This window comes from Zea mays, chromosome 3 (genome assembly GCF_902167145.1).
Source record: "Zea mays cultivar B73 chromosome 3, Zm-B73-REFERENCE-NAM-5.0, whole genome shotgun sequence".
Taxonomy (NCBI): Eukaryota; Viridiplantae; Streptophyta; class Magnoliopsida; order Poales; family Poaceae; genus Zea; species Zea mays.
Genome location: NC_050098.1, coordinates 214,924,319 through 214,937,432, shown reverse-complemented (window position 1 = coordinate 214,937,432; position 13,114 = coordinate 214,924,319). Strand labels below are relative to the sequence as shown.

Here is a 13,114-nt window from a genome sequence, read left to right as displayed (position 1 = left end):
TATTTTTAATGAGTAATTAGTGATTAAGTTAAGTTTTAAATGGTTTCATTAAACCTATTTTCCGCAAGCCACCGTCGCATTGCTATGGTTTTTAATAAGTAATTAGTAAAAGAACTGAACTCTGATTATGGTTTTTTTCCAGGTTAGTCGTGTTCCCAATTGTTTGATACTCTGTAAAACGAAACAACTGGTGACGCCAGAGAATTAGTTTATTGGCTATGCATAATCGAGCTTTTCACTAATTAACGACTTGCTGTCAAGTTTATCTGTGCTGCTGGAGGTTCACACAGGCAGGCATTGCCCAAATGTGTGCATGTTCACTAAAATTAGCTTGTCCCAGTTGAGAAGAGAAGAGAAGAAGTATTATTCCAGAGCCACACAACCTGAAACCGAACATTTGGAAACGGGAGGTCGCCCCCGCACCGCGGGAATAGAAGCGTCTCTCCGACGAGCAGCTGCTAGCCTCATTCCTTCCGGGGAGAGGAATAACTCTCTCTCCCGTCGCCGGGATCCCGCCGGTGACAATGGTGAGGTGGCTGCCGCCGCCGCCGCCAGCGGACGGCGAGATACCCTTCGGACACGACGCCGTCGCCTTGTCCTTCTTCGTGGCGTGTGTGGCCGCCACCGTCGCGCTCGCGTCGTCCATGTGCTCGGCATGCGGTCGCAAGCCGAAGGCGGCCACCCGTGCAGACCCGGCCGCTTCGGACCAGTCCACCGGGACGGGCTCGGGCTCCGTCTCCGGCGGCGGCGGAAGCCAGGAGGCTAGCGCCGCGGAGGCGGAGGAGGAAGTGGTGAGACTGTCACCGGAGCTGGCGATGCACGGCGCCATCGACCCGGTGACGCTGCCGTCGTCGACGTCGAAGCGGCGCCTGTCCATCAGCGTGAGCAAGAAGCTGAGCATGAACATCCCGGACAAGCTGCGGCTGAGCCGGCGGGAGCACAAGGACCACCACCACAAGGTGGAGTCGGAGGACACGCTGTGGAAGAAGGGCATCATCCTCGGGGAGAAGTGCAGGATCCCGGGCGAGAGGGAGGCGGAGACCGGCGAGCCCGTCGACCCCGCCGACGAGATCGCCGCCGGCAGCTTCCGCCGGTCCAGCTACTCCCGGCCCGTGTCGCGGTCGAGCTCGTTCGCCGTGTACCACCACCAACAGCAGCAGCACCAGCACGACACCCCGGCCGCCTTGCATGCCTCGGATTCTTGACAGCCCCTCGAGACCCGAGTATAAATGTATAATACTATTACGTACGTGTGTAGGCGTCGAAGGGGAGAAGGATGCTACTATGCCTACGGGATGTAATGTGCATTCAAATTCAGATGTAATTGCTCTATAATTCTACTAGGTGTGTGCCCGTGCGTTGCAACGGGAACATATAATATCATGATAACTTATATATAAATATGTTACATTGTTATGAGAAGATTTTATAATCCATTGGTGATCCTGGCTATACATTTAAATTTTGTTATTTTAATCTACTTGTTTCACCACTACATTGCAACCATCAATATCATACAGACCTATATATATGATAGTTAGGTGTATGTACGTTGCGACGACTCACAAATCTATTACTACTCTATAAGACCCTATTGTAGGCATTCATAAGTGCACCGTGGTTCTGCCCGTCCTCCCCCTCGTGCAATCCCAGGAATCATCACCACTCTCGTTAAAGATGAGGGAGCCCTGCACATCGCCACTCTCGTTAATGAGCCTTACAATAGCCTCATATAACAGTATGCCAGCAAGTAGCCATATGAGCTGAATGGAGACCAAGGCACCAAGAATCTCAATCCAGAAGAACCCATATGACTGTTGTGGTGTTGCTTCCCATCCAGCAACCCAGAGAGAGAATAACGATATGGCAAATGTTGCCACATCAGAAAGAAGGTGTGCCGCATCAGTTAAGATGGCAAGATTGTTTGCTTTGATGCCCCCGACCACTTCCATCGTCATAAATATGATGCAAAGGATAACTGCGATTATAAGCTTCCTCATGGACGTGGATCTCTCCTTGGCATCTTTCGAGGAGTTACTGGAATCAGAGAAATAACAGGCAACACCCTTGCAAAATTTGTTCTGTATTGCAATAGAAGCTGATGCTGAGATGTCCATTTTCACTTCAGCAATATGAGAATGTAATGGATTATGGTTTTCCATCTGAAAGTAAGATAAAAATAAAATTAATACACATCAACAAAGACGATGATAGATGCATAGCTGAAATGTCACAGTCTAAGAAAATTTGTTATATGCATTTCAATAAAAAAACCTTACCTGATCATGCCACCATTAACTTTGTGCCCCATCTGTGGATCTTTACTGACAGTAAATAAATCTTCTATTATCTCTTGTCAATGTGGTTGAGCAGAAACCAGACCTCTGTACTTAGTGATTTCAGGCCAGTCCATTGATGCCACCACCTGCACAATTTGAATGTTTGAAGTTAGCAACATGATAACTTATTTTTGCATAGTTCAGATTGCACCAAATTACGAGCATGAATATCATATTATAAGAAGATCATACAACTGAATTATGATTGATTAAGAAGAAACTAACAACAGAAATGGATGATGCAAAGTCCTCTCCTAGTGGGGGGGTGTGTGACATCTGCGCCAAAGATGATTGTTGGGACTTCAGAGACAAAGGGTATACCATTGTGTGCAAAGGCTCACTCAAGAACCGTGTTACGCCCACCAACCTGCTCGACGAAAGGAATCGTTACATTCATGCAGGAAAGAACCAAAATAAAAAAACATAATGTAAAAAATATAGGTATTGAGAGACCTTGACATTGATTTTGAGTGCAACATTTTCCAAATATTGCTTGTTTGGCCTGCTAGCATGCTTTGGCAAGCAACATTGAGATACAATTCCAATGTCAGTCTCACAGACTCTTTTAATTTTACCTGCAAAAGTAGGAGTCATTTATATACCAAAAATTCTAATAAACTGTAAGGTGTGTATGACCCAGAACAAGAAGAAAGTATGCATACCATAAGAACCACTAACTTTAGGAAGAATTACAATTAAAAGCTAGAGCTGATTTCCCACTGCTTGTTGGGCAAGCATTTGGGTGGCTAGCTCTCTTGTGTACATCTCTCAAAGCATTCTCTATATGGTTAGGAGCAGCAGACCGGACTTCAATAAATGGGCGTGGATTGACAACCTACAGAGATGATTAGAAGTAAAAACTACAATATATATAGTGAACTATCTGGAATAACTTGATAACACATACAAAGAGTAAAAAACTTACCATTCCAGTGGCGATCTCGCAGATGTTGTCCGGATCCTTGGAGACCAGCACCAGGCCACCCGGCGGTGCTTCGTGCGCCCGTGAGCCCGGCCAACCACCGGCGCTCGGCGCCGTCCCCGAGGTGGCATTCCGCAGTGGGGCGGCGATGGGAAGATTTGGGAGGCACGAAGCCGCGGCGACGGCACGGTACTGCGAGGAGAGCGAGTCGAGCAGGTAGAGGAGTGGCCACAGAGTACTGGGTTTCTGAATATGGTCCGCTTTCTAAATATAGTGACATTGATCTCTAAAAGGCTTAATATTCATTAGTTTTGTTCTCTACTAGCATCAAACATGAACAGAGAGACTGTAGAGGCGCCACGCTAGCACATATAGGTCGAGGTGGAGCAGGAGAGGACAGGAGAGGAGCATAACATACCTTTGAGCTGTAGGTCGAGGTGGTCGATGCTCCACAACAACCTTGCTACAACATGGAGGTTGTAACACAAACAAAAGGACATGAATCAAAACTATAGTACTGAAACAACCATGCCATCAAATTAAAACTTTTAACCACCCCCATGTCAAGCAAACATCATTTACATTTTACAACTTTCTAACAAAACATAATATAATATTACTATCTGTGCAACTGTTGCCCATATATTAGGAATTAGAAGAAGGGGAAAAGGTGCAAACACCATCCAAGCTAAAACTAAAATTGGAGCTAGAAAAGAGTTCATGTTATTGCATAAGTAAATTCTGAATAAAGAAAATCAGATTTCTGGAAGCATGAGCTCGATATCAATTTGATGAAGAAGAGGCATGCCTCGCACTGGGAGCAGGCGGGGCATTTCGGCTCGGAATCAACAGGGAAGCCCAAGGAACCCATGGAACCTATCGAACGTGATGTGCGCCACATGCTGCACGTCCATGGGCAACCCAATCTCCATCCCACAGCTGTCATCTTTGCCTTCGCTGCTGCCCACCGGCCTGCACCCAAGCAACGTATTTCGCCTGAATATGTGAGTGTAAGGTTGTTACTTTGCATCCAAATAATATGATACAATCGGCATTAATAACATGCAAAGGCATCACCTCACACTTTGAGGAAAAAAACAAAAGATGATGTTCCAAGTCATGAAGTCAGAGATAGTATTAATAACTTTGAAGACTGACCCTATTACCTATCTCATTGAATGTAGATGCATTGCAAGAAACACCAAACACAAGCAGCGTTGTAGTAGGCATTGTAGCTCACATTAGCGCTAGGGAAATGACCTCATGGAGTCACTGTCACATATCACAAGCACTGGCAAAGTTAATACTAACGAAGATGCACATAAACCGATAATGAACATGTTCACAAACCTATTGCTCGCATGTTATATGTGACGAACAACATTCACCCAACTACAGGCAAAAATCTATTGGTGTAATCACAAACAGAAAATGTCGGCTACAGTAAACAATCTAGTTGACACGATTATAATCTAAATTCTTAATTGAAATAGAATTTGCCTTTTTGAATTGAAGATTAGTAGATCACCTAGGAGTGCGGCCAGGATGGTATCAATGGTGATTCCAACCCACCTGTAAAACAAAGTGACCTCTATAAATTTTTATAGAGAACAAATGTAATTTTCTACTCAAATGTAATTACCATATAAGCTATAAGAGATCAGACAATCGATAACATCATAAAATCAATAAGCTTCTAGCGGTTCAGCAACAATTTCAGGAGAAATCTCTGATGACAAAAATAAAGCTTAGAGTAAAAGAAAAGAACCAATTAACTATTGTAAGAAATAATTATGGATTTATGACTTGTAGACACTATATAGTAAAACATGGTTACTTCAATTTGCACTCATTTTGAAGCAAAGAAACATGGTTCATTTAGTTTGCAAGGCAAGTACTTTTAACAATAAAATATTATTCTCCTTCCTTTATTTCAAAGTATAAGACTTGACTTTTCCGGGTACAAAGCAAAAGCAAAAAACTATGTACGTAGAAACTTTGTAGAAAATAATTTGAGATGGAAGGTTACAGAAAATAATTTAAGATCATCTAGATAAAGACAACTTGATCAAAGAGGGTGAAGTAGTTGCAGCAATGGTCGTCTCTCTTTCTGTTCCAGCAAGTAGATCCATTGGTGATGGTGTTCCATTGACACATAGGGCTACAGTTACCGTTGATCTCCCATGCGGGTGTTCCTCAACAGCATCAAAGGGAGTGTTGTCTTATTCAGTGCAGGAGGAAGCTACTCTGATTACTATTGCAAGTTTGTTCAGTTCAAGTCTAGAAGCTATCTTGAGGAAACTAACGATACAAAGACAAAACACATAGCTTTCTTAGAACTGTAAGCCAAAGGAGTAAATTAAAAAAAACATTGCAATTTCTCACCTAGAATCTAATCTTCATAGCCTAATTGGGATTTGAGGCCCACCACACAACACAACTACCTCAGCACCAGCCACAACAATCAGATAATATATCGGATGTTTCCCCGCTGATTCCATTAGTCATTATTATTGTTCTAGGCGTAAGGCAAAAGGCTAAAAGCCATCACACTACGAACACAGAAGAAAATAGCAAAGATATACCTAATGACGTCAGAATGCCACCCTATTTAAACTGAATATCGGTTCATCAACCAGCAGAAAATAACACATACCATGTGGCTACTCTACGACAAAATGCACTAAAAATCAGGGACTCTCTAGCTCCAACCCACTCCACCCGGCCACCCCAAAGAAGACATGAAACAAAAGGTGCAGTTGCAGACTTAGATATTTAGTTAGACTGAAACCTAAGAAGCCACATGATTCAAATGAAGCCGAGTTGCTGACTCATATATTACTCTGGCAAACAGAACAAAATATGAACTTGAAAAAACTGTCTTCTAAAGAAACATATTTTAGATAAAGCTTTCCTCTCGAGATGATATTCTATATCAACAAGTTACCTTAGTGAAGAACATCCATGTCAGAGATAAAGCTCTAATACTTCAGTTAGCATACTAAACATTAGATCTATATAGTTCCATGCTCACTTGTTGCTTCTCCCCCATCTAAGAACCTTCAGAAAAGGGCCCTCAAGAAATATGTGAAACCATTGCTTCCCTGTCTAGAATTGGCTTTGCCTGCAGTAGTTAAGAATGAGAACAATTTTTAGTTCTTGTATAACATGATTGAAGATGGTTGCATGTGATCTAAAAATGATATCAATGACAAGTAAAAAACCATAGACAATTGAGATGTTAAAAGAATTCTGTTTTTATAAAGAAACCTAAATATTTTTTATCACAAGTAATGTTGCAAGTGACCTCGAGTCAGCTTGGATTGCTGAATATTCCACAGATTCATCAACCAAAATTAGGATATGCATTTTGCTTTCAAGCGTCAATAAAAAAGGATGCACGAATTTGCATTACAGACCATACATCGATGAGTTGAACAAACCAAGCTATTTTAAGTCTAAGATCGGTAAACTGAAAAAGCATGCATGAATCAGCATTGCAAGAGAAGACAAAAGAATTGTTTAGGTTCAAACAGCAGAAAGTAAGTCTAGTAATAACCAAATATATTTTTACGAAGGTTCTGGGATTCATTTTGGGGAAAAATTGGACCCAACTGAATTGAACGAATTTCAGGAAATTTCAGTTGAATTTCAGACTCAATCGGTGATTCTTTGGATTTCAAGCACAAAATTCATTTCGAACCTGACAAAAATGGATGAATTTCACCGAGGACGTCGAGTGGCGCCCCAGCTTCAGCCGTGCCTACAGCAAAAAAGCCATCCTCCAGCTCTGCGTCGGGCGCCGCTGCCTCATCTTCCAGCTTCTCCACGCCGACTACGTCCCCAACACGCTGGATGAGTTCCTCAGCGACCCTGACTACACATTCGTCGGCGTGGGCATGGCTGCAGACGTCGAGCAGCTCGAGAACGACTACGACCTGGAGGTGGCGAACGCGGAGGACCTGGCCGAACTCACGGCGAAGGAGATGGGGCGCCCGGACCTCCGCAACGCGGGCCTACAGGGCATCGCGAGAGCCGTCATGGACGCCCACGTCGAGAAGCCACAGCGGGTGAGGACGGGCCCCTGGGACGCATCATCCCTCTCCGACGAGTAGATCGAGTAGGGTTCACGTAGGGGTGAGGTGTGGACGCCCTCCTCAGCTTCTTGCGCAGGCAGCGGCGGTGGGGTTCACAAGGGCTGGCTTGCGGGGCGTGAGATCGGTTCGATAGCAGAGGTTTCGCGGCATGCGGGCTTGAGGGCATGCGAGATTCGCGGTGGATGCGGGGGACAGGTGGGTGTGCGGAGGTTTCGCGCGGGGCTGGCGTACGGTAGGCGTTAGGTAGGGGCGGGGGCAGTCTACAATGCCTCCTTAATAGTTAGTAGAGATTATATGGGTGAAACCGTATATTAGACTTAGAGAACCATGGTAAAAACGTTCCTTCGTCAAAATATCGTCTCTTATGTTTTTTTATACTTACCTATTTGATGCCTCTTAAGATACATATTATTTATATAGGTTAGTGCCCGTGCATTGTAATGGGAATATATAATAACATGATAACTTATATACAAAATGTGTCTTATATTGTTATAAAAAAATGTTTCATAATCCATTTGTAATCCTGGTCATACATAAATTTTGTTATTTTAATTTAGTTGTTTCACTACTACATTGCAACCATCAGTATCATGCAGACTTCGATATATGCCACGATTTGTATGGTCTCATCATTGAAGAGCACGTGCCACACCTGCTGGTACAAGTTCCCTCGTACATTGTTAGTCATCAGGTACGCCCCACCATACACGCTTGCTTAAACAAAAAAGACAAGTGTATGTGTCTGCGAAGAGAATTAAAGGGAGGTCGGCACAAAAGCTACCCTAACGATGGCAAGTGGTCATTTCTGTCGGTCCTCCTTTGCGTCACCTCTGGCGCCAATATGACGCCACATACCTTAATATAGTAGTCGTCGAACGCGCACGACATGGCGAGTACCGATGACTCTTGGCTGGGCTGCCAAACGAAGTGCACCTCAGGCTCATCAGCGAGATAGTACACCTAGTCATTGCACCACTGGATGTGCTACTCCTCTATATACATCTTGTTTGAGGACACTCACACAACGTCAGCAACGGCCGTCGTCCCAGCGCACAAAAATTCATGGCCGGCCAGTAGCGACTTACGTGGTAGGTTGAGCTTCAGATGGATGATGAGCTAGACGGCGTGACAACGCCGTCGTCGAATGTGGTGTCTAGAACAACCCGAGAGTTGCCAGCGTTGGGGACGACCATGAGGTCCCCCTGTTTGAAGATGGACAGCGCAGTGCAGCCGCTCTGGACCACGTCCAAGCGGCGGCTGCGCCGAAGCTTGCCGAACACAGCGGCGCATGCGGACACGTAGGACTGCTTCCAGAGGTCGAACTGGCAGTCACCAAGCTTCTTCTCGTCGTCGATGAGCAACGCCAACGCGAGCGCCTCCTGCCAGTGGTGTTTGTTCGGGGTTTCCAAGTAAGAAACATGGATTCATCTTTGGCGTTGCCGCGTTGGTTTATGAAAATGACTTACAAGTTAGATCCATGAAAAAATATTATGAAGAATAAATATCACACATATAAAAAAGAAATTTAAGTTGAAAACATTATAAAAACAAAAGAAATTGCATGCAAGGCTCTTCTTTAAATATTATTGTCTCCGTCCAAAAATATAATTCAGTAATCTCGTTGATAATTATCTACTACTACACATTGTGCAAGGGTAGCAGGTGGGATTTGGAAGAGACGTAGTAGATATTTTTACTGTAACAAATATTGACATAAACACACATGTGGTGTAGTGGTAGCTACGAGCACATTTGCTTGAGGAGTCGCGGGTTCAAATCCCAATGGGGCCACATTTGTGTTTTTTTAATTTAATTTTAGCTAGGCGTGGGATGCACGTGGGAATGAGAATGAGCTTTGTGGGAGGGGAAATGAGAAAGACAGTGCGGGGAGGGCGGAATGGGAATGACAGAACATGGAATGGCAGCAGAGAATGTGAATGGGCTTTGCGGGGAGGGCAGAATGGGAATGACAGAACACGGAATGGCAGCCGGGAATGTGAATGGGCTTTGCGGGGAGGGCGGAATGGGAATGGCAGCCTACCCCTTACCGCCTTAATAAGTAGTATAGATTTACTTATACCAAAGAGGAGAAAGTTTAAAAGGGCTCATAAAGACTCCGTTTTTGGCGATTCATGACAAAGGGGGAGAAAATATTAAGCCCAAAGCAAAAGGACCGCACCACCACCAATTTCAAAATTTTCAATTGATATATTTTGGTATGCTTATTTTCAAGAATTTTTTTAAATTGATATCTAAATTTTGTTCAAATTGGTAAAACCCTCTTGAAAGCTAAGAGGAGAATTTCATTCAGGGGGAGTTTTATTAAGTCAAAGGAAAAGCATTTGAAACAGGGGGAGAAAATTTCAAATCTTGAAAAATGCTTCTTGCAATCTTATTCATATACCTTTAACTATTTGCAAAAAGACTTTGAAAAGATTTTCCAAAAACAAAACATGTGGTGCAAATGTGGTCCAAAATGTTAAATATCAAATCAAACTTATATACTTAGAAATGCTTACATTTCAAAATAACTTATGCACATCTGTCAAAATGCAAACTAGTTACATTTCTACACTTTATATTTGCTTTGGTTTGTGTTGGCATCAATCACCAAAAAGGGGGAGATTGAAATGGAAATAGTCTCAATATTTCCTATAATCGATTTTGGTGTTTGACGACCATCACTAACCTTGTGGACTAACCAGTTTGCCTAGTTGATCATTTCACAGGTACATAAGTTCATCTACAACTATTCTAAGTCGACTGTCCAGAATACCGTAGATTATTCCGGACAGGAGAAGCTTTTTTGGAAAAAACACCTAAGCGCGGACCGTCCGGCCCCTTGCGGTGGACCGTCCGCGGCACCAAGGTGACCCTCGGACAGGAACGCTGCAAAAACACAAGTCTACACTACGGACCGTCCGATAGAGAAGCGAGCACCGTCCGAGACCAAGCGCGGACCATCCGGCCTCAGGCGCGGACCGTCCGGTCGGTGAAAACCAGAAAAAACCCGAAGGTGACTGGTTCGGTAAAATGAATTATAAGCGTCATCGCGGATCGTCTGGGGTGCACGACCAGACCGTCCGCGACTGCCGTACCTGACATCTAACGATGCATTTAATGCATATATAGCCGTTGATATAGCCGTTACTGCTGACCGTTGCGATTTTAACCGTTGATGTGTAGAGACGGACCGTACGGACTAGGGGCGCGGATCGTCCGCGGTCGGCAGAAAGGGGGCAACGGCTAGGAAGTGGTTGGGGGCTATAAATACAATCCCAACCACCTCCATTCACTTCACCCAAGCACTCCAATCCTTCACATTCAATACAAGAGCTAACAATCCATTCTTATTCGGATATTTATTTAATTCAACTCAGACATCATACCCTAAAATTTAACAGATGTATATGTGGATTTTTATTTAAGTACAAGTTTATAGATAGTCAATAGATAGTCAAAACAAACTTAAATTGAAATATATTTCTCGTGATCCTCCATATCCAAATCAACAAAACTATATAAATAATATTTTTAAACTATCGAAGCATGTAATAAAGATAAACAATAACATGTGATATTTAATAAGTGACATTTGTACAAATACAAGTAAATTATAATTGATATAAAATAGTAAATGTACCAATAAAATAAATTTTCAGTTCTAAAGTGAATGAATGTCATATATAAATTTGTGTATCAAATCTTTAAATGAAAACATGAAGAAATTTATCTTTATATTGTAAAGTGGAGAGTTATAGTTGAATGTTTATGAAACTTCGTTGAGATGTGTCACTATATAGATAAAGTGGAGATTTATAATTGAATGTTTATGAAACATATTGAATTTTAGTATTGAATACCACTAGAAATATAAGGTATATATATTTATCATATAAATATTTTTTATATTTTAAATGATATATATTATTTTTCTAGTATATTGTTAAACTTAAAATTATTTTTAATGAGTAATTAGTGATTAAGTTAAGTTTTAAATGGTTTCATGAAACCTATTTTCCGCAAGTCACCGTCGCATTGCTAGTCGTATGTAATCCCGCCATGGACGTACTCCGGCGTCCGCGCTCCACCACCGGTGCACCCCCATCAGCGCGTTCGGTCGCGCTCGGCTCGAACACGCGATGGCCTGGCCGCTGTCGTTTCGGCGTACGACTCGATCAGCCTGGCACACGGTGAGGCAAGGGCCAGCCTAACAGGCACGGGCGTCGTGGCGGGGGCAAGCTTGGCGGCGTGCACTGGAAACGGGGCCTGCGCCTCAGTGGGAGAGCTCAACGCAAGGTGTGGGGAGGTCGTGACGGACATAGGGTGGCCATGGGCGGCACAACGGGTTCTCCGCGAGCCGGCTGACAAAGAGAAACAGAAAGCGTGCAACAAGGGCAAATCTGTCTCCTTTTGGTACAAAATACATAGAGATTTAGGCTTTATTTCATATTATAATCTGACGATATTATATAATCTAGCACAAATAATTTGACGGGTAAACAAACACCTATATTATAAATCCAGATTATATAACTTAATGCTCAGATTATGATACTCTCATAATCTCATTAAAAGTAGCTTATTTTAGATTATTTTTGTCGAAAAAACCCACTATACACATGGTTATGTAAATGAAAATTACACAAACTGCCATCGTCTTTTTCTATCTCCATACGATCGCATCTGTAGCTATAGGCCCCTACTCTTGCGCATCTCTCAGACTCCATCGTCCCGCCGCCCTGCCCATCCTCCATCCCGTTGGTTCCTCCATCCATGGACGACCTCGACGTCAAGGAAAACCTTGCCGCAACCTTGAAGTATAGGAGCACGTTGAGATGAGGATTGGACTTCAACTCCTTCCTAGAAAACGAATCAAACGCAACATCGGTCATGGATTCGGATGGCGAGTCGCAGGCATAGGAGGACGCGGCACCATCGCTGGCGTGCAACGAGGGGGCGCAGCGTCGGTAGCCTGGGCATGGGTCGCACCGTGGGCTCGTGTCCTCAACTTCGCCAACGCAGCCGGACGCGATTTGAGCCGCTCCTAGAGAATTTTACTAGATTTACCAAGCTATCCAATGTTGAAGCAGTAAAAGATAATAATGCTTGTATGACTCTAAATAATTTCATTCGAGACAATGAACTGGCCGATGAAGAGTTTGATCCGCGTGATCGAGATGAGAACTATATGCCTACTGCTTCAACAAATCAAGATACTACAAGCCAATTGGATGATGATGAGGGAGAGGGAGACATGAATAATATTCGAGATAAAATTGCAAATGCATTGTTTGCTAGGAGAATGTAATTTTATTTATATATACTTTATTGTGGACAAAAAGATGTACAAACTAACATAATTTTATTTTCATACCTTCAAAATAGTTGTATGAATAGATAGAATGCCATAACTGTAAAAAATTATCGAGCAAACAAGGACATCGCTATCTTTTTGTCTAAGATAACAATAATCTGCATTTGTATAATCTATACTACCAAACAGGTACATACAGATTATAATCTAGATAGAATATAATCTGGATTATATAATCTAGATTATATATAATCTATAAGCTGAAACAAACATGGTATTAGCAATAAATGGCAATATAATCAATTAAAAGATCTTTGTAATCACCGAAGCACCATTTTACCCAAGGGACATGAGAGCACAGATTGGGATCAGAACCACCGAAGCACCATTTTACCCAAGGGACATAAGAGCCACTAAGAACCTTGTCGAATCACTA

The 13,114-nt window shown here is 43.0% G+C and overlaps 1 protein-coding gene and 1 long non-coding RNA gene across 2 annotated transcripts; one reads left to right on the top strand and one right to left on the bottom strand.

The window, feature by feature from the left end:
* The first annotated feature begins 368 nt into the window (after window positions 1–368).
* LOC103651362 (uncharacterized) lies at window positions 369–1,456 on the top strand. Its single transcript, XM_008676980.2, has one exon. The coding sequence runs from the start codon at window positions 525–527 to the stop codon at window positions 1,203–1,205; it is 681 nt and encodes a 226-aa protein (XP_008675202.1). The 5' UTR covers window positions 369–524; the 3' UTR covers window positions 1,206–1,456.
* A 1,214-nt stretch (window positions 1,457–2,670) lies between these two features.
* Window positions 2,671–3,036, bottom strand: LOC109945340 (uncharacterized). Its single transcript, XR_002268491.1, has 3 exons — window positions 3,002–3,036; window positions 2,793–2,914; window positions 2,671–2,706 (listed from the first exon to the last, which is right to left on the bottom strand). It is a non-coding gene; the product is annotated as an uncharacterized lncRNA (long non-coding RNA).
* Between the last annotated feature and the right edge of the window lie 10,078 nt (window positions 3,037–13,114).